This window comes from Squalius cephalus (assembly GCF_949319135.1).
Source record: "Squalius cephalus genome assembly, chromosome: 8".
NCBI classification, from domain to species: Eukaryota; Metazoa; Chordata; class Actinopteri; order Cypriniformes; family Leuciscidae; genus Squalius; species Squalius cephalus.
This window is the reverse complement of record NC_137129.1, coordinates 30045807-30072711: the sequence shown is the minus strand read 5'-3', so window position 1 is coordinate 30072711 and position 26905 is coordinate 30045807. Positions and strand designations below refer to the sequence as shown.

Genomic DNA, 26905 nt, shown 5'->3' with positions numbered 1-26905 from the left:
GTCCTTGCTGTCTGCCCTGCCGTGCCCTTGCCATGTGCTCACCTGTCAATTTGTCTTGCCCTGCCCATCTTGTTACCTGATTGATTAATTTGCCCCACCTGTCCTCCCTCGTTACCTGCTTTGTTTGCTCTCCCTATTTATTCTCCTTGTGTTTTTAGTCCGGTGCTGGTTCGTCATTGTAATTCTACCTTGTATGTTCCTCCTGTCTGTTTTCTAGTCTAGTCTATAGTTTATTACGTCTGTTTTGTTTTATTTTATTAATAAAGAAGCCCTTGTTTCCTGCACTTGAGTCCTTGCCTCATCTCCTCAACCCCAAACCCTGACACACATGAGGTGCATTGCATTAGATTGGATTACAGCATCAAGAGTAAATGCCTCCAAAAGACAATCAATTAGGTCAGTGAGATTTTTCCAGTGTAAGAGGAATTCCCCATTGTGTGTTTATCTTTGTGCATTAAAGCTTACCCATCTCTCTCCAGACTGACCAATGCAAGTCTCAACCTACAGCCCTTAATCCTAATCTGAATCCCAATCCTGGCCCAAACTCAGGAGGGTACATTAGTAAATCAGAGCTCCTAATCCAGCTACCACAAGCCGCTTTGGAAAGAAATCTGGGGCCTCGCGCACAGCAGTGTATAATTAAGCAGATTTGTCTGTGTGTGTGTGTGTGTGTGTGTGTGTGTGTGTGTGTGATACTTAGTATGTGTTTTGTCTTTTGTTCTCTCTCTGCATGACTGTGGAGTTGCTGAGTTTGCAGTATGGTAACAAGTAATTGCTTGTGAAGGTGTTCTTATGCCACTTGGATTTCTCACAAACTAAAATCTTACTGATTTCTCACAGCACTAACCACACACTAGGATTTTAGGATGCTTAGCTAAGTAATGGAAAAGTGAATGATATATTATGATTCTGGTTTATGTATTTAATTTTTTATACATATGATTACATTTATATATATATATATATATATATATATATATATATAATATATACAGTGAGGAAAATAAGTATTTGAACACCCTGCTATTTTGAAAGTTCTCCCACTTAGAACTCATGGAGGGGTCTGAAATTGTCATCGTAGGTGCATGTCCACTGTGAGAGACATAATCTAAAAAAAAAAAATCCAGAAATCACAATGTATGATTTTTTAACTATTTATTTGTATGATACAGCTGCAAATAAGTATTTGAACACCTGAGAAAATCAATGTTAATATTTGGTACAGTAGCCTTTGTTTGCAATTACAGAGGTCAAACGTTTCCTGTAGTTTTTCACCAGGTTTGCACACACTGCAGGAGGGATTTTGGCCCACTCCTCCACACAGATCTTCTCTAGATCAGTCAGGTTTCTGGGCTATCGCTGAGAAACACGGAGTTTGAGCTCCCTCCAAAGATTCTCTATTGGGTTTAGGTCTGGAGACTGGCTAGGCCACGCCAGAACCTTGATATGCTTCTTACAGAGCCACTCCTTGGTTATCCTGGCTGTGTGCTTCGGGTCATTGTCATGTTGGAAGACCCAGCCTCGACCCATCTTCAATGCTCTAACTGAGGGAAGGAGGTTGTTCCCCAAAATCTCGCAATACATGGCCCCGGTCATCCTCTCCTTAATACAGTGCAGTCGCCCTGTCCCATGTGCAGAAAAACACCCCCAAAGCATGATGCTACCCCCCCATGCTTCACAGTAGGGATGGTGTTCTTGGGATGGTACTCATCATTCTTCTTCCTCCAAACACGTTTAGTGGAATTATGACCAAAAAGTTCTATTTTGGTCTCATCTGACCACATGACTTTCTCCCATGACTCCTCTGGATCATCCAAATGGTCATTGGCAAACTTAAGACAGGCCTTGACATGTGCTGGTTTAAGCAGGGGAACCTTCCGTGCCATGCATGATTTCAAACCATGACGTCTTAGTGTATTACCAACAGTAACCTTGAAAACGGTGGTCCCAGCTCTTTTCAGGTCATTGACCAGCTCCTCCCGTGTAGTTCTGGGCTGATTTCTCACCTTTCTTAGGATCATTGAGACCCCACGAGGTGAGATCTTGCATGGAGCCCCAGTCCGAGGGAGATTGACAGTCATGTTTAGCTTCTTCCATTTTCTAATGATTGCTCCAACAGTGGACCTTTTTTCACCAAGCTGCTTGGCAATTTCCCTGTAGCCCTTTCCAGCCTTGTGGAGGTGTACAATTTTGTCTCTAGTGTCTTTGGACAGCTCTTTGGTCTTGGCCATGTTAGTAGTTGGATTCTTACTGATTGTATGGGGTGGACAGGTGTCTTTATGCAGCTAACGACCTCAAACAGGTGCATCTAATTTAGGATAATAAATGGAGTGGAGGTGGACATTTTAAAGGCAGACTAACAGATCATTGAGGGTCAGAATTCTAGCTAATAGACAGGTGTTCAAATACTTATTTGCAGCTGTATCATACAAATAAATAGTTAAAAAATCATATATTGTGATTTCTGGATTTTTTTTTTTTTTAGATTATGTCTCTCACAGTGGACATGCACCTACGATGACAATTTCAGACCCCTCCATGATTTCCAAGTGGGAGAACTTGCAAAATAGCAGGGTGTTCAAATACTTATTTTCCTAACTGTATATCCAGTCTTCAGTGTAACATGATCCTTCAGAAATCATTCTAATATGCTCAAGAAGTATTTATTATTATTATTATTATTATTATTATGAATGTTGAAAGAGTTGTGCTGCTTAATATTTTTGTGTAAACTATGATCATTTTATTCCAGGATTCTTTGAATAGAAAGTTCAAAAGATTTATTTATTTTTTAATTAAAGAACATATACAGCATTTATTTGAAATAGAAATATTTTGTAACATAATAAATGTCTTTAGTGTCACATTTGATCAATCTATTGCATCCTTGCCGAATAAAAGTATTAGTTTCTTTAAAAAAAAAAAAGAATGGTATGTGAAAACTGGAGTAGAAATGGAGAAATTAATTCCCAGTATTGGTAAATAAATTTAATTGAACAATCAGCAAAAATAAATTGAGGTATAAGGTTGTCAATAACTTTTATTTTATTTTAATTTTTTCAGGCAGTTCATTTATCTCCAATTCTACTGGCACTAACTCCTCAGACTTGAATGGGGTTGGGCTTAAGCCTGCACTTCCTGTTGAGGTCACACCTATTGCCCAGGCCCACATTCACTCTCGGAAACCACGAGCTGGGGAGGAGTCCGGCAGCGGCGGAGAAACCTCAACCAGTGCTGTGAAGGACATCAGTGTTGATTCAGCCGAAAAGGAACACCTCATTGACCTGCCGAGAGATGGCATAGCTGCCCGGCTGCCCACTCTGGCTGAACCCCGGGCACGTGGCTTGTCCCAGCTAGACTTTAGCGAAGAGGGAATCGAGGATACTGCCCCTCACTGGAAGAGTGAGAGACTACAAGCAGATGGGACGTTGTTTGATGAAGTCACGATTCCTCCTCCTGAGTTTACCCATTCCCAACCAGAAGAAATTATCACAGTGAATTTTTACAACCCTTCTCACCAACAGCACGTTGTCCATGATCCTCCTCCTTGGGTTCAGGAGCTCCAGGGAGGAGATCCAACCTCCTGGACACTTTCTGATTTTTATGATTATCTGTCACCTGACTATTCACCCACCGAAGTTTACCTAGAGGAGAGCCAAGCAACGCCACCTGACATGGATGATGAAAACGTTCCTCTCGTTGCCAGCGTGGTTCCCTCCAACACAAGAGTTTTGAACCCTGATGATGGTGGATCTGGAGAAACTTCACCTGGAGTATCGGACATGCTTGACAACTCTGGTTGTCTTCTTGGATTTGTGCGTATCAACAGCACATGTGTCTCACCGTGCGACATCTTCACCAGTTACTGCTTCAATGGGGGACAGTGTTATGTGGTTGACGGTATTGGCGCCTTTTGCCGGTAAGACGTATGCATGTGCGTAAAGGCCCCTTCACAGCAAGAACAATAAATATAACAATAACTAGTAACATTCTGTTTTTCATAAGCCGTGCTGCAGTTGTCATCTGCCACTTTAAATGCTCAAGCTCTTTAAAGTCGATTGGATTCTGTCAATGTTATCATTCATTGGCTGGAAAAATTGGTTTTGAAAGTGATTATCTTTCCCCTGTGTTGTTATTGTTATAGCTGTGCTGTGGACTTCCCCATTCTCATAGAATTAGAATGATTATTAGGCTAAAACTTTATGGTTATAGTTTTTGTCCTTGGTGTGAACGGGCTTTTGACAGTTACAGTTATCTCATTAAGGTCATCATAAAGCACTCCAAAAATATGTTCAATGGACTTATTCTGCTAGAATCTACAGCATCTGATTAAATACTGATGAGTTTGAAGATGTAACTCAATCCTTTGGTTGTGTTCATACATCTGTTCAGGGTGCGGGATTATGTTTGTTTTACATTTTCAAGAGAAGCTTAGTGCTGGTCTCTCAGATGTCCCAAAGTCAAATGTTGGGATTGAAGACGGATTGAGTCTCAGTTGAAGGCATCTCTTGGGAACAGTAGTAAAATGGCCTATCCTCAATGATCTTGAAACTGGGCCAAGCTCATGCAAACATGTGGGTCTGGGCTAACCAGGTCATGCAAGCATTTTTACACTGTGCGTCATTTGCCATAGGGTTTATAGGAAAGCTTTAGGCCTTTATCTAAAAGCTCAATTACACAATGTTTTGATCCTAATGTAACACCACCGCTCTGACATTTTTGTTATTGTGTATGTATGTATAACTTATCGGTTTTGAATATGGTAAAGGAAAAGGTCTACAGGCTACATCATTGTTTAAAGTCCTCCTGTAGTCAATAATTGTATCCCTTAACTTACATTTGATCACAAAAATGACATAAGCAAATGTTTTTTCCTTGAAAAAAATTTCGTCATGCCTTAAAATAGCTTGAATGTAACTACACCCTTGCCTCATTTAGTATATGCGGTTCTATGAATATGCAAATTAGCCCCACCTCCACTCGCTCGAACCAGCTCAGAGATCCTCTCGTTGACGATCACACGTTGCCATGATTGGTTACAAGGTAGTTTGTGACATCAGAAACTTTGCACATGGTTTGCATTAAAAACACCACATAGACAAACAACATTAAAAGCTTGATTTTCAACACAGGGGGACTTTAAGTTCTCCAAGTTGCTGCTGCATGAACATGAAGCAGCAACTTGCTGCTATTACACTCTATTGCTGTAGGTTGAGGAAAAACAGCTCACTTATGTAATTTATTATTTTCCCTCCATCTGCTAGAAATATCAGCGATCATTAGCTGTTGCCTTAAATATACTTGATCCAGTATATGTTGTGTGGTTGGGTAGGGTAGAACAGAACAATCTAGTTTTTCACCAGTGACCTTCAGTAATACATTCCCAGTGCCTTCAAAAGTCTATCTACCCTTATTAAAATACAAATACTTTTATGAAACACCACAAATTACATTAATGCTATTAACACTAATAATTTCAATAGTGTAGTAACCAATTGAACATGCTTTTTTTTTATTTGTTTAACCAGTTTGACGCACAATAGGGATTGGTAAAATGCTTTAATACTGATATATACATCATTCTTGAGATGATCTGTGTTGAATTCCTGTGTACATGTTAAGAATGTTTAGCATTTATCTCATTCACACTCAACTGCTATAATTTCAGTTCCACACTCTGAAATTTCCAAGCCTGTCATAGTGGCTTGGCGGCATGTCACTCTATTAAACCAGCCTCCACTACTGCCACAACCCTATACTCAGAGGCCCATGCAGACCCTTATTAAACATTTGCTCAAAGGGATTTGGGTCAGAGCCCAGATCTGTGAATGTGTGTATTTCAGTTTAAGAGCTAAAGACCCTGCTTTGAGCTGGTGGTCTGAGCCATAATAGTGGGGTTTGGGGAATCTTATTTGTGTGTAGTGAAGCCTCAAGGCTAGATGGTGTGATGTGTTAAGCTGCTGTGTATTAGACCATTTAGACCACTAGCTCTGCGTGGGATGCTGCCCATACCTATGAAAATCCCTTTCTTCCTTGTCTTATTGTAATGGATCTGTGCACATTTTCCAAAAGAATAGCTTGGCTTTGTGATCTTTACTTTAAAACAACCAAACATTTTTCTTTGTTTTATATATCTTAATAAAAATAAGTAATAAGTAAGTTATTAAGTTTAATAAGTAAAATAAATGAAAAATCAAGGTCAGTAAACAAGTAAAAAAAAAAAAAAGAATTTATTTTTCTATTTAATTTAAATTTATTTATAATAATAACAATAATAAAATGGGAAAAAGAAAGTAAAATAGAAATAATTAGATAAATAATTTTGTTTTAGTTATTTAAAATAAATAATAAAAGTGAAAATAAAATGATTAGATTAAATATGTAATTAGAAAAAATAGTAGAATATTAGAAATATTTGATTTTATTGGCTGATCTTTTAATTTTAATCATTAATTTTAATTTAACTTCATTTTTATTTTACTTAGATTTTTTTACTGGTCTATTTTACTTCATTTTATTTTATGTGTATTTATTCATAGCAAAATTAAAATAGGCATAAGTAATAAAATGGTAATTTTGTAAAGATCTGTTTATTTTAATTGATCTCTTTTACTTTATTCATTTATATATTTAGTCAAACCCCCATTCTCCATTGGCTCCATTGTAGTATGTAAGGGCTACTTTCAATCAGACTTCGCTGTGTGGCTCATGCCGCGGGGCTATCTTGTCGATCGCTGAGAGAAAGAGTGACAGAGTGCTGTCTACACTAATGGGGTCAGTGCTATTAGAAAAGCCCAGATGTCCATCTGCAGGGCATGTAAAGAATGACCTATTAGATGAACATACTATTTGGGGGGGATCCAGAGGGTGGTGTGGGTTTAATTATTTGCTGATATGTGTGCATTTGCTGAAATAGTAAATGTTTCTGTTTAACCAGGCCAATGGCTTGCTCTAAATAGAGGGGTAGTTAGTAATAGACCATAAAACTGAGTTTCAAATTGATATCTTTAGGCTAAAGAGTAAACATGGCCTACATGCACACTGAGCATGATTTCCTCTGTAGTATTGATGGGCCTTTCACTCATTACAAAATGTACACATGCTGAGTGTACTACTGAGTGTAAGTGTATATGTGTGGTTTGTGATTCTTGTTGCATTGTCTGTTAGTCTGATGACATTTATTTATTTGATTTGGCTTAATTTTCAAGCAAAAACATGCAATATCATGTCTAAAAATGTAATTTACTCAATAGTGACCTCTTGTTTACTGAACTGTCGTATAAAAGCAATTTAACACTTGCAATCACACTACATTTTGAGTATTAACCTGGCAGCGATTTACCTGCTGGATTCCGTCTCAACGGACAAACAATATGAGCTAATATGCAAAAAATAGACCAAGCATCTTCAATAAGATATTGAACACCTCAGACACTAGAACAATGACAACACTTTTGTAATATGGTAAATGAGAGAATTTGGAAATCTATTTTGGAAGATGTGAATTGTGCATAGCTCAGGTGCTTTATTCTCTGTGGGACCAGCACATGCACATCCTTGACAGGGCCATCTGTCCAGTCGTGCAGCTGGAAGCTCTGTAGGACTAACCTTGCAGAAGAATCATTGTAATGATAAATGGGTCAACAGGCCACATAACACACTCACAGCACACTTATGGTGAACAAGGATACTTACATCTATAGTGTTTATCTCCATTTTTTTCTTTTATCTATGCACAGATGGGTTTGTCATGGCCAATTTGTTTGAGTTATATGACAACTCAAGCTTTGGACTCATTCTTTTTATTTCTCTACATTCATTGTTTCTGTTGCTAATATATTCCCGTAGGTAATGAAAGTCACAAATGAGATCTTTATCTTGAGATCTCAATGTCACAAACTATTCTCAGATTTTCCGTGATTTCAAAATTTTCCATCGAAAACTGAAGATTTTTAATATGAACTCATCACATAACAGTATAGCCATTTTATTTTTTCCTAAGGATTAAACAAGTTCTCCTGAGCTATACAATTCTCTAATTGAATAATGAATTAAATAATTATTTCAGTAAATAATTCTCAGTCTAGTTTCTATTCTATTGCATTTCAGTTCAGTTTCTATTGCATTTAACAAGTTCTTTGGTTGTTTCCAAAACTCTTGACCAGATTTACTTCTGTGTTCGCATAGACTGCATTGTCACAAATTCTGCTCATAGACTAACAATTCACTTTTGTGACAATTTCATGTGAAATATGTTGTATATGTTGCATTTTTTCCCTAACATCTCTCTTGTTTTGCAGGTGTAACATTCAGGAGTATATATGGAACAAGGGCTCCAGGTGTGAGTCTGTTATTTCAGACTTCCAAGTGATGTGTATAGCAGTGGGCGGAGCCGCCATCATGTTGCTCCTCCTCTTCATGATTATAGTCTTTTTCTCCAAGAGGCTGCACATGCTTAAGACTGAAAACCGACAACTTCGCAAGCACAGGTAAAACTTAATGTAAACTTGCACTCCTAAGGACACTTCCTGGAGTCTTAGTTTCAGATTTGGCGATTTAAATATCAATTGATTGAGCTGAATACATATTGGCGCATACATAGAGTAGTACAATAAAATGTACAGTGTTAACATGGGATTTGAACACAATGACATCACCGTTCTTTGCTAAAAGTAGGCCAATCTGACAGTGCAACACAAGTGAGTGTATGTGTGACTGAGAGGATGACCTATATACTGTGCTGCCAAAGGCATTTAAACAGTCCTAGAGATGGGTGGATAGAGAGCAGAGGAGTAGAAGAGAAAAGGAGAGGAGAGAAAGGGAAGGGAGCATAGCGATGAGGACAAAATGACAACAGTGAAAAGTCTGTGTAAGCCTGAGTTCTAATCTGCTGCAGGTAACATCTGTGAGCTTGCAGAAACAACATGAGCTTTTAATCCAGTGCATTAAATATAGCAAAAATGTCCAAGTCACTGCAGTAGAATACCAAGTTAAAGACCCTATGAAATTAAAATCAAAGTAGCTCATGTTTGTTTGCCTTGAGGCCATCTGAGTTTGCTTGAGATAATTTGTCACAGCTACCTTTATATGGCCATCAATGGAGAAAGATGCTAGAATATCACCTGCTTCTGACTAGAACTAGCGAAAGTCATATGTTTTTTTGGGGGGATTTTGTAAAAAATGTAATTAAATAGTTTTGAAGGCTCTCTTCAGTGCTGCCAAGTAGTTTGTTACAATTTTTCCCACTGCAAACTAAGGTCCATTTTATAAAAGCTAAAAATAAAAAAAGAACAAGCTTATTTGTTTGTCCCACAATGTCCTGTTTCAATAGGAAACAAACAGTTCAAAAGTGTGGGTTCAGTTTTTTTTTTTTTTTTTTTTCATCAAGGATGAAGCACAAGTGACCATAAAGACATTTTATTATGACAATTAAAAATGTTACAGCAGATTTCTATTTCAAATGTTCTTTTTATTCAGCGTTTGCATAAAAATATTAGCACAACTGTTTTCAACAGTGATAATAAGCACCAAATCAGCGTATTAGAATGATTTTGAATGGTCATTTGACACTGAAGACTAGAGTGCTGGCTGCTGATCAGCGGGGGAAAAAAATCATTTAAATAAGAATAAAAAAAGGAATAAAAAAATATAATAAATAAAAAATTATAATATAAAAAAATATATATATATTTTTTATAATAAATAAAAAAAGTCATTTAAATATGACACATTTTACTTTATATTTTTGATCAAATAAATGCAGTTTTGGTCAGCATAAGAGACTTTTAAAAATAAAGTTAAAATCTTACCAACCCCAATCTTTTTAACGGTAGTGTATATCAACACAGGAAAGTATAGAAGCTTGTTTCCACCACAAAATAAAAAATAAGGGTAATTGCGGCTTTTTATCTCACAATTCTGACTTTTCTCGCAAATGCGAGTTTACATCAGAATTGCGTGATATAAAGTCGCAATTGCGAGTTATAAAGTAAGAATTCTATAATATAAAGTCAGAATTGTGTGATATAAACTTGCAAATGTGAGTTATAAAATCAGAATTGTGTGATATAATCTCGCAATTTCGCAATAAAGTCGCAATTCTTATATTACGCATTATAAGATTCTAATATTCTGACTTTTCTTAGAATTGTGAGATATAAACTAGGGATGTCCCGATACCACTTTTTCACTTCCGATACCGATACCGATGCCGCAGCTTTGGCTATTTGCCGATACCGATATCAATCCGATATTTTTATTTTATTCTTGAACTAATACTAATAATAATAAAATATAATGGAAGCACTTTGCTCAATTAGCCACATAAAAACATCTCACTCAAATGGAGAACAAATACTTCTCCAGTATATAGTCCACAACAACAGTTGATAATGAAAGACTGCCAGCCTTTATTCAAAAGACCTTGAGATATGTTTGGTAACCTGAATGAATTTAAAATTAATTTGCTATATTTCAGATCAATATATTTGTTTCCTTTAAATTTTAATTAACTTTAACTTTATTCTCATCTGAATTATAAATAATTTATTTCTGTATAAAATAATACTACTTTTAAAAACACATTTGATTTTCTTTTTTATTCAATGTAGAATGTGTAACTTAAAAATAAACAGATTAGTGCTCTGTTTTAGGACAAGAAATGAAAACCAATGCAATGATGAATGTCCAAAAGATGATATCATTTTTGCTTTTAAACAGCGTGTGTGTGTGTGTGTGTGTGTGTGTGTGTGTGTCAGTTACAGTTTGACAAGAGTTTACAGTTTGACAAAAGCACAATGTTGGGTTTTACACAAATATAAGTAGGCTAAACACTTTTTGCAGTTTTAATGATGTCCTGTATGAAAATGACGGAGTATGTTTTTATGTTTCCACTGTTCGATCGCGCCCGTTCCTCTCTCTCTCTGACACACACACACTCCAGCATTGCAATCTTGACATCGCAGCCTGTTCATTTTGCTGCGTTCACACCAAATGCGAATAGAGCGTCAAATTTGCGTCTATCGCGTCTAGTTCGATGCTTGAACAGTTTGAATCCATTCGCGCGTCCAAAGTGAATAGGACGCGCCGCGCGCGTATAATGATAAAGTGAGCGTTTGAAGCGATATAGACGCGCGTTCAGAGCTACAGATTAGGTGTCCCTAAAGCCTGTTTTATACTTCTGCGTCGAACTGCCGCCGTAGCTACGTCGTAGGCTGTGTGTAGCGCGCGTACCCTACGGCGTACCCTGACGTGCACCTCTCCAAAAATGTAACAACGCGTCAATTCTACGCGGACACAAGCGCGGTGATTGGTCTGCCAGAACCCCTCCCTTGGGGTTTCACATGCTCCCTAGGTGCGCGTCAACGCGGACAACGACACAGAAGTATAAATTAAAACCAACACGTTGCCTACGGCGTATAGGCTCCGGCGTAGGTCCGACGCAGAAGTATAATGAGGCCTTAAAGAACCCGCATATGCGCGTATCTAACAGTAACGTTAGTTCCGTATTACATTAATTAATGTAAGCACTTTATTAATTTATTTATTTTTATACCGTGTATTCTCTGTGTAAATCCATGCACCGAACGTACGTTCAGTACGAATACGTACCGTTCCACCCCTAATGGGTATCGGATCATAGGTATCGGATAATTTTTTTTCTCCCCTCCGATATCCGATCTAGCGTTTTGGGCCAGTATCGGCACGATACCGATGCCGTGGATCGGATCGGGACATCCCTAATATAAACTCACAATTGAAAGTTATAAAGTCAGAATTGCGTGAGATAAAGTCGCAAATGTGATAAATAAAGTCAGAATTGTGAGATATAAACTCGCAATTCTGAAAAAAAGTTGAATAAAATTGGACTTTATAACTCGCAATTGCGAGTTTATGTCTCGCAATTCTCACTTAATAACTCGCAATTTCGAGTTTATGTCTCGCAATTCTGAGAAATTAAATGAGATGTGAACTTGCAGTAGGGAGATAAAAAGTCGCAATTATCTTTTTTAATTGTTTTATTCCGTGGCGGAAACAAGCTTCCATAGGAAAGAAATACTGTGCTTATCAAAAGCATTTAATTGGATCATTAATAGTAATATCTCCCAGAATTAAGCTCCCATTTAATTGATCTATCCATTTTACTATCTCTTGTTCTTTCTCTTTGTCTTTCAGTAAATGCCGCCCAAAGTCGGAGCAGCACATCGATAGCTTCTCGCTGTCCACCGTCGCAGAGGGCTCTCAGGCAAATGTAAGGAAACTGTGTGACACCCCGACTAACCTCCCCCATGCCCGTGATTTGGCTTACTATGATAACATTATGTGTCAGGTAACTTCCTCTCCTGTCTTTCCCTCTGTTTTCCACTGTGCATGAGAAAATGCTCGCTCTGTCTCTGCCTTCTCTCTTATAGTTTTACTCTTTATTTGTGTGGGAGATCTTTCTTTTCCACTCTTCTCTTTATCATTACGATAATGATAAATAGAGATACCTTCTTCTTCCTCCTCGCTATCTCTTTGTCATTGATACGCTTGTTCCCCCTGAGGTCATGTGAAGTACTACAGGCTGCATGAATAATGCGGAAACTGGAATATTTCGTGTTTCCAAACATACTGATCATATTACCGGTTGTGTTGTGTGCCTGGACAATCAATGCAATGATTGTCAAATGGTTAAACCTAAATTAGAGTTTTAGTCCTAACTGTTTTTATACAGGATACAGTGAATATAATGGAGTATCTGCTGAGGCGAATGCCGATTTAATTAAGAGGGCATGATAACAAAGTACTAGAAGTGTGTCAGTAGAGTAATCCTCTCTCGCCACCCCACTCCTTAGAAAACCATGAGCAGATACACGTGGGAATATAAACCCAAAGAGGATCCCTGCAGTGAGGTAAGATGACTCGAACTGACCTCCCAATCTGCTTTGATACCCTGCTGCTAGACTTTAGTCCTGTAGCTTCATTATTACTCACCTCTAAAAGTAATAGTTGTTAAAACACTTTTTCCCCTTACTGAGAAATGATATAGAAAAGCAAGAACAGAGTTAATTGGATAAAAATAGAGACATGTCCTCACCGTAGTTGCTATTTTGACTTTTTAGTGTGAGAACTTGATTTCTGTAACTTAACATCTTGCTAGCCAGCATAGTGTCACTGTCAGCTGTTAAACTAAATGTGCATCATCAAAAGCGCTAACAACACAGTGACCTTGTTAAAATTTGTGTTGACTACTCTACAAGGTTTGTGCAGAGTAATGTATAAAAAATGTTGTATCATCTGAAATATTTAATTAAATATTGAATATTTAATTGTGCATGCTAATTTCCTCTATTAGGCTACATGTAGATTACCTTTGTCATCATGTATTGTCCAGTTAATCCTTTAAAAAAAACGAATAATTTGATGACTTGAAATCTGGGTTTCTATATGCAGCTTAATGAAGTATGGAAGTAAAATTAAGGATTTCAAAAAATACATTTATCATACAAGCAGTGTTTTCATAGCAAAAGTTTAGGCCAAAGCATTACAAGCATAACAAGTATTTAGTCAAACACGAATTCAAGGCGCACATTTTCATTATGCTAAACTGTTACCATAAGTAAGTGTCTTTTGAACTTCACTAAATGAATGTTCACTCAAACCAGCAACAGATAAAGGAGCAGACTGTAAATCAGACTGTACTTTGCTGTTTGGTGATCGTGCAAAATCAAACCACATTTACTGTATCAAACTGGTGCGTCAGAGGTGAACATATCTAGGTTATAAAGCATTTTAGGTTTGTTCTCATCATATAATCACTTTGAGAAAACTAATGAAAAAACTGAGAAAATGAAACTATTTACAGATGAGATGACTGGACACTATACCAAATACAATGCTGAAAATAATGCTGTATGAACCATGTATGTTAAATATGGTCTGAAAAAAATCTACTGAGTGGTTTGGAAATTTGAGAATAGAATTTTGAAATGAAAAATATGTAGGAACCTTGTGAACTGTTAAATATAATCTTTAGAAAATCTCTAAATGAAAATATTTTTTTGATGTACTGTACATTATAATGTTGTGTATCTTCTCATTTGTATCATCCCAGACATATGTAAGCCCATTTCCGCCACATAAGAAAAACAAACAAACATTAGAGACAGAAAAAACAAGAGAAACATTAGGGTTTTCACACTTGAAATGGTTAACCCAAAGTCATTCTGGGTCCTGGTTATCAGAATCCTGGGTTATCTTGCTTCACATTAACATTGCAAAAGCAGTGCTAACCCTGCTCTGGAGTGAGGTTTCATAACCCTGGGTAAAAAGCGGTGCTAACCCCACATCTTAATTAGAAGTGTGAAACGTTTCTCTACCAGGGATTATATTCACAACAATAACCCACTGTTATACTGTAAGCACAGTTTAAAAAGCCCTATTTCAGGGATTCCCCAACCTTGCTCCTTGAGAGCTACCATCCTGCAGAATTCAGTTCCAACCCTGCTCCAACACACTTTGCTGTAATTATCAAGTAACCTTAAACAGCTTGATTGGCTGGTTCATGTGTGTTTGACTGGGGTTGGAGCTGAAATCTGCAGGGCGGTAGCTCTCCAGGAGCAGGGTTGGATTGCCCCTGCCTTATTTAAACTTTCTGTTTTGGGTTCAAGAGTACAAGCTCTGTGCTCCCATCTTTTGGTAACCTTTCAGAGTAGACTGCCATGAATAAATGTTGCACAGACTAGCGTGTAACATTTGATCTTTAAAGGAGGACCAAAGTGTTGTCTTACTTCTATATTCACCCAGGGACCTATTACCCTGCAGTACCTGGTGAACCTTGTCAGACCCTATTCTCCAGTACTTTGATTTAGGCCATTTATTTATTCTGAATTGAAAATAAAAACTAGTCTAGTTTCTACCCATTCTTCTTTTGGTATATATATTTTTTATTGCCTTCACAAATGCAATTTTTTAACCTCAGTCAACTTCTGTCGGCCCAGTCCCCCAATGATTTCGTACTGGAAAAGACTCTTTTATGATTAAAAGAGAGTTGACAGCTTCACTGTGCAATAGGGAGGAGAAATAGAGCAAAACTGAGATGAGGCAAGAAATGAGGGATGATTGATGACAGACTGTTGACGAAAGAGCCATGAAAATATCCCTAGGTGGCTTTGTTTACTTGTGAGTTGTTTACTTGTCTTTCCACCTCCTGGGAGAATTTATTTGACTTTTTTTATCTTCTCTCTCTTGAGAATGAGTATTTACACTTCTGATTTCAGCAGCGTGAATAAAGTATTTTCTTTCCTTTGTGGTTTCATAAGAGATATTACAGGTAGCAAGATATTAAAAAATATTCAAAAAAGCTTTGCTTTTAATCGACTTGTGTTTTAATGCCTAGCATTAGTTAATCCGACAGTCTCACACTCACAGCAGTAAACGTTGCTTTAAAAACACCAAATTTAATAATTTTAACTAAGTATTGCTTAACAATTAAAACAGTGCCTTATGAATGAGCAAGGTTTACTGTTCGTGGCATATTATCCAGTTAATGTAACCACTATGCTTATATTGTGTTGATAATGTCTCTTGGTAAATGGGGAAAACTGCAGATATCCCTTGAAATTCCTGGTTGTGGATCAGTTTATGCTCTGAAATTTAGCATTTCCTACTTTGAGCTGTGGAGTAAAAACTGAATCCAGATCCATGCGCTCACCTCATAAACTCCAGACAGTTTTGTTGATGTTATGGTTCTCCAGGGCCTTGTTTACAGCTAGTATTAACATCCGGTGATCTGACAAGTCAGTTTGAGTGATCAGACCATGCATTCTTTGGATGAACATCTTCAAATGTGTAGCATCCCACACATATGGAAGCCCCTTTCCACCACACAAGAAAGAAAAAAAAAATCATACTTTTGGTGATTCATAATTGACACAAAGTCAAAAAAAGATCATTTAAATGGACACGAGTTATCATAATTTTGACTTACGACTTTGTCGTAATTAAGTCATTATTATTAGAAAATAAATTAAATAATCAATTAAAAGAACAATTAAAACAAAAAAATACTTATCTATTGACTCTCAATTTCATTGTGTCATAATTATGGCTTTTGTTGATTTTGAATTTCTCATAATTTAGACAGTCATAATTATGAGATTAAGTCAATCATAACAGTTGAAATTGAGATACTAAATGAGAAATGTGAAATAGACAAAAGTTAAAATTGACTTGTTGACTGAGTCAATTGATGTTAATCTTTTGTTTTAAAGTGCCCCTATTATGCCATTTTAAAGGCTCCTAATTTTTTGTTCTACAACAGGTTTACATACATCAAAGGTCAAAAACACTTTCATTTTCTCAATATACATTGCACATCACCACATTTTTCAATGATTCTCTGACGACTCGATGGATGAATCAGTCTCTCTAAATCCCTCCTTTCTGCGAGCCTGCTCTGCTCTGATTGGCCAGATGGTCCAGTCTGTTGTGATTGGTCTACCGCTTACATTTCAGGAGCTAAACGCCCATTACTATAACTGAACTTAAGCTCCGTCCAGAGGCTTCCTAAATCTCACCGATTGTACACACTGTAAAGACAGTTACGATGATGTCGATTTTACCATATCAATCCGAGCGCGAGTCCGATGATGAAACTTTGGAAGAACTAGTTATTCAATCCGAACCTTCATCGCAAGGACGACTTGAGCAGGACGTTTATCAGTGATACACTACTCAGTTTGAGGTACATTATGTACATTATCAGTTTCAACTGTAATTCCTCACCATCAGCATTAATAAGTGTATGTCCATCAACAAACTGATGTGTATATTTCTTTGCAGTGCACATGCGGGAACTGTATCAAAAACGGTGCATACTTTAGTCGAGCTCTAACGTGAATGACTTGTGTAAAATTAACGTTTGTAAAGCAAATCTTGCTCCACCTTTTACTCAAGGTAGTAAGAATGACAGACAATCTGCATTAATAGACACACAGCTGCTTAGCAGAAGTATTTCAGTAAGACAGTAATAACATGTTAGTCATAAACGTACACAATATAAAACCCAAATCTACGTATTTTGAACACCCATTAGAAAATATATTCATCAATGATTAATCATACTTATAGGTTGTGATTCTGAGGAGCAAGCTGGTCCAAATAAACTGGGTCAAGAATAAAATAAATCAAACCAGATAAATCTTTCAAGAGCAAGTGTTTTGCAAATCCCACGTTGAACTCTGAGATTTGAGAAGCAGTCTTCAGAAAAATAACGCGGTGATGTAAAATGATGTCCGCGGGCTGACAACGTAAAACATAGGCGGGCATTATGCAAATGTCTTTTCTAGTGACATTGAACTATCACACAGTGGGATTCGAATTACAGACGACTCATTAAGGCGGTTCAGAATCGATTCTTTCTTTTTGGAAACAACTTTATTTATCGCACACTTTTGACTTCCACAGACAGCTATATTACACTGCATTAAAGGGAATATTTGAAAAACCATAATAGGGGCACTTTAATTGCTTTATCTCATAATTATTACTATGAAATAAAGTCTATTGAAAATAAAAATTTAAGTTATTAGTTGTCCTTATTTTTTTTATTACTGCTTGGACAATTGAAAGAGTCACAGGCTGCATCCAAAATGGCCTATTCTCTTGAGTAGGTACTTATTTTGAATAAGTAATTACTTGGCAATCACTAAAAATGTGCAGAAAATGTAGAATGAATATGTGTAGTATGAGTGAAATTTGGATATATTGCCATGTTGTCATAATCATGTGACCTACCAGCATCAGTTGCTTAGCTTCACTGTCATTCATATATCCTCCCTCATGTTCTCATGTCCGGGTACTGTTTGCCTACTCTTTTATGAGTACTGTAAATTCGGACATACTACTTTTGTCACATACCGTTTTTGCGCTATGTGTAAGTATGTGATTTTGGATGCAGCCACAGACTTGCATAACACATAATTGCACTAAAACTAAAGGCGTAAACCAGCTAGGAAGAAATTTAAGGAATAGTTCACCCATACCTAATTTTCAGTCACTCAATGTTTATTTATAGAGCACATTTAAACAAACCGAAGTTGACCAAAGTGCTGTACAATGAATAAAAGAATCACAATGAATTAAAGGGAAACAAGATGGAGCCAAGTCACCTTTATTTATATACAGTGGGGAGAACAAGTATTTGATACACTGCCGATTTTGCAGGTTTTCCCACTTACAAAGCATGTAGAAGTCTGTAATTTTGATCATAGGTACTCTTCAACTGTGAGTGACGGAATCTAAAACAAAAATCCAGAAAATCACATTGTATGATTTTTAAGTAATTAATTTGCATTTTATTGCATGATATAAGTATAAGTATACATCAGAAAAGCAGAACTTAATTTTTGGTACAGAAACCTTTGTTTGCAATTACAGAGATCATACGTTTCCTGTAGTTCTTGATAAGATGCTTCTTACGGATCCACTCCTTAGTTGGCCTGGCTGTGTGTTTCGGGTTGTTGTCATGCTGGAAGACCCAGCCACGACCCATCTTCAATGCTCTTACTGAGGGAAGGAGATTGTTGGCCAAGATCTCACAATACATGGCCCCATCCATCCTCCCCTCAATACGGTGCAGTCATCCTGTCCCCATTGCAGAAAAGCATCCCCAAAGAATGTTTCCACCTCCATGCTTCACGGTTGGGATGGTATTCTTGGGGTTGTACTCATCCTTCTTCTTCCTCCAAACATGGCGGGTGGAGTTTAGACCAAAAAGCTCTATTTTTGTCTCATCAGACCACATGACCTTCTCCCATTCCTCCTCTGGATCATCCAGATGGTCATTGGCAAACTTCAGATGGGCCTGGACATGCGCTGGCTTGAGCAGGGGGACCTTGCGTGCGCTGCAGGATTTTAATCCATGACGGCCTAGTGTGTTACTAATGGTTTTCTTTGAGACTGTGGTGCCAGCTCTCTTCAGGTCATTGACCAGGTCCTGCCGTGTAGTTCTGGGCTGATCCCTCACCTTCCTCATGATCATTGATGCCCCACGAGGTGAGATCTTGCATGGTGCCCCAGACCGAGGGGGATTGACCGTCATCTTGAACTTCTTCCATTTTCTAATAATTGCGCCAATAGTTGTTGTCTTCTCACCAAGCTGCTTGCCTATTGTCCTGTAGCCCATCCCAGCCTTAAGCAGGTCTACAATTTTATCCCTGAATTCCTTACACAGCTTTCTGGTCTTGGCCATTGTGGAGAGGTTGGAGTCAGTTTGATTGAGTGTATGGACAGGTGTCTTTTATACAGGTAATGAGTTCAAACAGGTGCAGTTAATACAGGTAATGAGTGGAGAACAGGAGGACTTCTTAAAGGGGGGGTGAAATGCTCATTTTCACTCAATCTCCTGTTAATCTTGAGTACCTATAGAGTAATATTGCATCCTTCATATCTCCAAAAAGTATTTTGTTTTATTAAATTTTTAACATAAAGATAGGCTGTACCGAGTCTTTCCGGAAAAAAACGAGCGGCTGGGGGCGGGCCGTGTGGGCGAAGCTAAAGCTGTGCTAACGCGCCAAGCTAGTGACAACACACATTTGTTCAACAAACAGTTTTACTCACCGTCCGGTTCCAACGCACGACCGCGAACCTTGTGACTGCTCGATCCTTAAGCATTAGACGATCTGCAAATCCGTAGATCTGGGCTTTGTTTATAAAACAATCATCGTCGAAATGCAGGGAACAAAAGTCTTACACAACTCCGTTTATGCTCAGGAAAACAAACTCCATCCACGGGTTCCTTAACGCTGGGTTCTTTGGGAATCTGTGCAGGGTTGTCTTGCCCTGGCAACCAAAAACACACTTCTTTGGTGACATTGACTTCCCAAAAGCCGGGCAGGGCGCTTTGATGGCGAACTGCTTTCACTCTCTTGCTCTGGTCTACGAGTGCGCGCGCGGCCGCGATCTTACCGGAGAAGTGCCCTTAGGACCCATATAAGGAAATTCCATCCTATCTTACGTAAGACAGAGCCATACTCGAAAAAAACTTTCCGAAACTTGTGACAAACCGGAAGGAGTATTTTTGGAACAAAAATACTCCTTCAAACGTACAACTTAGTTTTTGAAACTTTGTCCATGTTTAGCATGGGAATCCAACTCTTTACCAGTGTAAAAAACTCAGTATGCATGAAATAGCATTTCACCCCCCCTTTAAAGAAAAACGGACAGGTCTGTGAGAGCCAGAATTCTTACTGGTTGGTAGGTGAACAAATACTTATGTCATGCAATAAAATGCAAATTAATTATTTAAAAACCATACAATGTGATTTTCTGGATTTTTGTTTTAGATTCCGTCTCTCACAGTTGAAGTGTAGCGCTATACAATACAGACTGTTTCAAAGTAGTGATACAGTGATAACAGGAAAAATTATGCATTTCAGCTGTTGTTCAGCTGAAGTCAGTGTAGATTCAGTTCTGTTGAAAAGATCAATTATTAAATTAGTTAATTTCATCTACAAAGCAGTTCTGCAAAAAATTATTTCATCGTCCAGCTCAGTTTAGTCAGATCAATATTATTGCTGAATAATTAGATTAGTGAAATAACATAAATAATACATAATAATAAATAATAAAATAAACAAGCAATAGACGATTAACAATATACAAGAGAGACCCAAAATAACATTGGGGAGTGTTAAATACCAGAGAGAATAAATGTATAATTTACTCTGCTTCATACCAGCTATTCCAAATCTCATTGTGTGTTCACCCAGTTTTTTCCCCATGCACTGTCATTAGGGGCTACCAAGCTCCAAAAAAGCACCACAGAAGTGTCAAAAATATAATAAGTCCATATAGGATTGTGTCATTGCAAGTGGTCCCTGAAAAAACATTTGAGATGTTAATGCTAGGTGTAATAGGTTATAGGGTGTTGCATTTTGTTACTTTCTTTTTCTTGTAGTAATCTTGTGTGTGTGTGTTGCTCCACAGGATGACTCTTGCAAAGAAGAGCCATGCAAATGTCCCCCTAAAGAGGACGAGTCTTTGAACAACCAGAACTCACTCACGGCAAAACTCGAAAACGACAAGGCCGCCACAGAAGACAATGCAGGGGAGGTAAACTCACTGCAGAACAACATGAACAATGTGTAGAAACATTTTATTGCCACAGGCTAGTGCTGTGACTGTAACAAGACACATTTGACACCACTTGGCCCCTTGGAATTACTAAAATTCTCTAATTAGTGGGAAAAAATCAATTGTAACCTGATATAGTTTTACCATACATTTTTCTTGCCATGAAAATAGCCACAAAAGTTGGCATGGTGTTAAAAACAAACAAGCAAAAAAAACTAACTCTAATTAGTGGACTAAGCATTGACATGGCACTCTTCCTTGCAGTCACCTCAAGGTGGCTCAATGTAAGCTTTAAAACACACAAGCTGTATCCCATTTCAGAGGCTGCATCCTTCGAAGGTCGGAACTTGCTCTTGTCGCCTAGCAACTGTGACAGCTGCCATTGACGAGCGGCTTTAACGTTTGTACTGGACTTTTTGGAAAGTTATATTCACAGCCTGTTTAAATATGTTCACGATGGTCCATTTATGTACATATTAAAAACTATTATCTATTGGTAAAATCGCACCTTGGTAATGACAACATTTGAACCACTTTAAAAAAAATGTTTTTTAACTTTTGTATCGTTAGATATTCAAGTAAGTTTGAACCCAATACTTACTTCTCAAAAAATCCTGATGTCACTTGCATGCAGTGAATCTTGGGATAGGCTGGGCTGTGAAAGATCCACTCATTCTATCCTTCGTGGCCCAGGAAAACGAAGCATTTGTAGGCCGCATTCGAAAGAAACTTTGAATTGGGACAGCCTTTGTCGCACCATTGACACACATTTGGCCTTCGAAGGATGCAGCCTCTGAATAGGAACACCGCTACAAATGAAGCACTGAACTTGCATGTTAACTTATTTTTGTGCGCAGTGAAGTTCCTATTGCCAGAGTACCCTACCAGCACGTTGGCGTTGCTACATTCACTTTGTACTTGCTTGCTGTCTCTGCTGATGTCACGCTGCATCATGTTATGTCAAGCTTTGTTATACTATGTATGTCACGCTAAGTCACGCTATGCTATGAAACACTTCACCCCACAATGCAAAGGTTTGGCCGCCAGTGGCGTCAATTCACCAAACTCAAGGTATGGCAAACTCTGATGGCATCTCAAAATCTTGCTTCCTCGACGTGACGACAACTGTGTGTGGTGATGAATCACATATAGCTTTGATCATAACCCAGCAAATTAGACAGTTATAGACCACTGTTATGCTAACTTTGTCCATTACTTAAAGCTCAAAAGTCTGAATATTATCCAATTTAAATGTTAGTTTTAATGTGATGACCAAAAATATTTTTTGTTCATCCTTCAAAGATTGCCCGAATTTTTAAAACGAAAGGTTTCACGATGTAGGAAAAAGAACACTTGTTGAAATACAAACAATGGTGGCAGAGGAGCACGTATTTGCTCATTAGCCATTTCCACTCCCTAACATAGGTTTTGTTTTGTTTTTTCCGTCAATTTTTGTCACTTTTTGTACTGAAGTGGGAAGTATATATTTGTAGGAAAGGTCACTAAGCCTCATCAAAAAAAAAAACTAAAACTTTTCTTGAAATTGAAATTGAAATTACACAGTCAGGCAGCTAGTTAAGAGCATTAAGAGTGCTTAATTTACAATCACTGAAGCTGTCAGTCAGTTCAGTTCAAACTCATTGAGTGCGAAAACTCCCATTTTAAACAATGAATCTGACTAAGCTTAACAATGAATCTTTTATTTACATCATGTCCGCTATGTTTGTTATAATGAGAGGATTTGTGTGCATGTAAAGCTAAGTAAACTTGCACTAAACAAACTCATTCAGCTATTTGAGCGATACTGAGCGGATTCTCACTACCTACGGATTCTCACTCACTATAGAAATGCCTGTGATTGGCTACAATACTCAAACGCTACAAAATCACGTTGTAAATAGATACATTTGCAGCGCTGTTGAACTCATGTGACACAAATATAACAACCAGATCGCTTTAATTTACTTGCTTTTCTCTTTTATTAAACAATTACAAATTATATGTCACCCGTAGCCTTAGTAATATAACTCCATTAATCGATGGCAGACGCCATACCCTGCCATACCCAATTGACGCCCCTGCCTTTAGTCCTCACCGCTGTGACACCTTCACCTTATGAACTCCTGTCTGTCCTGCCTTACTCAAGTCAGCATGCATTGGTGTTCTTTCGTGCAAAAGAAAACGTCTGTGGGAAATAACATAACTATTTAGACAGTTAAAAAAAATACATTTCTGAGATTTGTAGATGTTTCTTGACTTATTCAGTGTATGTCTGAATATAAATTTAGAAATACTGCTTGGATTGATATTTATATGCGGTATCATACAGTTTTAAAGCTATTTTGTCTTGAAACTAATTGATTACTAATTATGAGGTGTTGGAAATTGTTTTTGTATTTTTTTTTTTTTATTGAGATAAAACAAATGAGAATAAATAAAGTAAGTTTGTTTGGAATAAAACATTTTACCAATACAATTGAGTGCCAGTTTATTCCTAAACTCCACTGCTCCCATTTTGACTCCTTTTCAGTTTCACTGCTTCTCCTCACTGTTTTGCTTCGCTCCTATGCATGGCTATAGCATTCATTAGGTTCTGCTTCTAACCATACTGGACATTTCACCCCCATAACAACGCTCTATTGTAAGACTATAGCAGCTGACCACTAAGGAGCGAATGTACAGTAACGTGACATAACTGCCAGATTCAAACTGTGCTTTCGCGCTATGGCTGGGCTATAGGTTGACTTTACATATTGGGTTTGGACAAAACATGAATAATATGAAATAGAATAGAAAGAACTCTAACAGTCACTGTTAACTGTTAAATATTAAGCAGCACACAATGTTTGCAACATTGGCATTAATAATAAGAAATGTTACTTGAGTGCCAAATCATTATTAGAATGATTTCCGAAGGATCATGTGACACTCAATACAAAAATTAAGCTTTGCCATCTCAGGAATAAATGACATTTTTGAAATATATTGAAATAGAAAACTTTTAAATTGTTATCTTTCACAATATTGCTGTATTTTACTGTATTTTTTAAATCAAATTAATGCAGCCTTGGTGAATACACACACACACACTCTGTTGTAATACATACTGTTGCAATTTATTTTAAACTGCAATCTATTCCTGTGATGGCAAAGCTGTATTTTCAGCATTATTACTCCGGTCTTCAGCATCACATGATCCTTCAGAAATCATTCTAAGATAATTTCTTATTTTTATCAATGTTGAAAACAGTTATAGACAGTTAAATGTCTGTATATATAAAACGTGTGTGTGTGTGTGTATAGATATATAGACACAAAGATGGCTCAAATTATGATCAGAATTCTGTCTATTCATTGTAATGCAAAAACCAAGATTAAAGTGCACCTATTATGCTATTTTAAAGGTTCCTCGTTTTGTTTTTGAGGTCTTCTACAATAGTTTTACGTGCATCCAATGTCAAAAAATATTTACATTTTCTCATAATATACATTGCACATCACCTCATTTCTCAAAGAGTCTGAAACAGTTAGTTTGAAGATTCCATCTCTCTAAACCCCTCCTTTCTGAAAGCCTACTCTGCTCTGATTGGTCAGAAAGCCCAGTCTGTTGTGTTGTGCTTCAAATAAGCATACTAGGTGCACTTTAAGCTAATACCAAAGTTTCCCATCTGTTATGTGAATGTGACAAACTTAGGAAAACTTCCTTCCCCTGAGAGTTAGGGTTAGGATTAGTGCAGAAGCTTTTGAACAATTGAATTCCTGATAAAGGAGTTAAACATGATTTCATTTGGTGATTAATGCTAGATGTCTGCATAGCAATTAAGAGCAGGCTAGATAGAAACAAGTAGGCAATCAGTCTAGAAAATTTGGAAGTTGAAAATGAGCCACAAAATAAAGTATTACAAAAGCCTTGAAAAGTCTGAACCTCTACTTAACACAAAGTGCAAGTGAAGTACAATCCTTTGTTTACTTCAACTTGCATATGCTTGATAATCTGAGATCAATTCCTGCAAGCTGATTACTTGCTCCTGAGTCATGCCCACCTCATATATTTTGTGCCAGGTTGGTGTCAACACTGAAATCACTCAGCTTAAACTAATATTCTTAAAACAATGACTTAGTAGGTTCCTGTTTTTACTCGGATTATTTTTTAGCGGCTCATGAGTGAGTTGTTATCAACAATTTATGTGCTTTATTTTTGTTAAATTCTTTATACTTTGCTTTTTTTTTTTTTTTTTTTTTGTATCATATGTTTGTGTCCATCTGTGTGTAATCGTGTGTTGTGTGCTTTTTGATTCCTATGTTTGTGTTGTTATGCTTGTGTGTACTTTGTGTGTGTCTTTGTGTGTACGTGTCCAGGGTGGTGTGACCATCGACTTAGAGTTGCTCCTCCCCAAAGAGGTGAAAATGCTCCCTGAAACAACTCCCCCGCTTCACTACAACGTCTTCCTCTACAAGCTCCCTAAATCCCCTAAAAAGTCCCCCGGCCTGCGCCGGCCTATGGGCAAATTCGTACAGGGGAGGCCTCTGTCCCAGCTCTGCTCCAGACGCAGCTCCGAACCCGGCTACAGCCCCATAAGCACACGCTCCTTACCGGGAGTGCTCTCCGGGTCATCCAGCCCTCACCTGGGCACGGCCTACACACCTTAATACGAGAAGAAGCCTTCAACACTGATGTACGACGACTTGAAAAAAAGAAATATGTCTTGACCGTTACAAATGATGAGACATTGATTGTTAACAAGTGAGTGTTTTGGATGAACTAGACATTAATTTGGACATGAAACAATATATGAATATGAAACAGCACAGCACAGCTCCACCATGAAGGTTAATAGAAATGGCAAGACAAAGTGGCAGTGTTGTGCAACAGGAATATAAAGGGAAAATAAGAAGTTGAAAAACTGTTAATTTGGTATTACATATACAAAAGTGGTTTTCATGTGTTACGGTGCCATGTTTTATGTTGTATTTTGTCAAACAGCACATTTATATTCACACACATGCATACACATTTGTAACCTGTAAACATTCAGGGTATACAAACAAATTGATAACTATTATTATTAACAAGGTGCTTTTTGCGTTTTTAATGTTAGATTAATACTTTCACTGAAAATAAAGAATTTTAGAATTGTTTAATTTGACATTGTTTATTTTTGGTTCCTTGGACAAAAATGTGATATAATAATTTCATCATCTGTAGAAAGGTTTATTTTTTCTTCAAATTTTATTTAGCAAAAATTGTATAAATTTGAATATGGTCACATTTGTCACACTGCAGTACTATTTAACTGCAAAATGGATTTAAAATATTAATAATAAAAATCTGGACTGGTTATAACTTACACTAAACTCTTTAATTTTAAAAAACTACAGTGTGTATCAATATCTGTCAAAAAGTTGTCAGTGTTTATGAGAGGACGGACTGATGTATGCTGATAATCTAAACTTATACCATGTTCTCTAGCCAAGTCCTCTACAAAACATCAATGCTAATATTTGTGCTATTCTGCTCAAGCCAAAACCATCTTATTGAGAAAAACTGGGTCAGTTCCTCTCCCAGCGCTCACTCCATCAAAGCAAGTCAAAAGCAAGGGACGGCGTGCACAGACTGCTGAAATAAAAGACTGGGTATTTTAGAAGAGTAAAGGGCTCTTGAGCTCACTAGGACAAAACCATTTCTGACTAGCTTACAAACACACTGCGTGCATGTCTTGTATGTGCCATTTTCATGTTTACATGCAATGAGAGAAATCAATACTGTGTTCAATACTAGATTCCAGTCACT

The 26905-nt window shown here is 37.4% G+C and overlaps 1 protein-coding gene across 4 annotated transcripts in view; it reads left to right on the top strand.

Moving 5' to 3' along the window:
* The window catches only part of cspg5b (chondroitin sulfate proteoglycan 5b), a 44413-nt gene extending 17932 nt beyond the window's left edge, over positions 1-26481 (top strand). The window contains exons 2-7 of one of the 4 annotated variants that reach the window (XM_079877918.1): positions 3064-3919; positions 8301-8489; positions 12175-12250; positions 12834-12890; positions 20968-21093; positions 25474-26481. In XM_079877918.1, coding sequence (XP_079734044.1) covers positions 3064-3919; positions 8301-8489; positions 12175-12250; positions 12834-12890; positions 20968-21093; positions 25474-25764 — 1595 coding nt within the window. In that variant the 3' untranslated portion in view covers positions 25765-26481. Of the gene's footprint in view, positions 1-3063; positions 3920-8300; positions 8490-12174; positions 12329-12833; positions 12891-20967; positions 21094-25473 lie in introns of all 4 variants that reach the window. The other 3 variants (XM_079877916.1, XM_079877919.1, XM_079877917.1) reach the window with 3 other exon arrangements.
* The last annotated feature ends 424 nt before the right edge of the window (positions 26482-26905 follow it).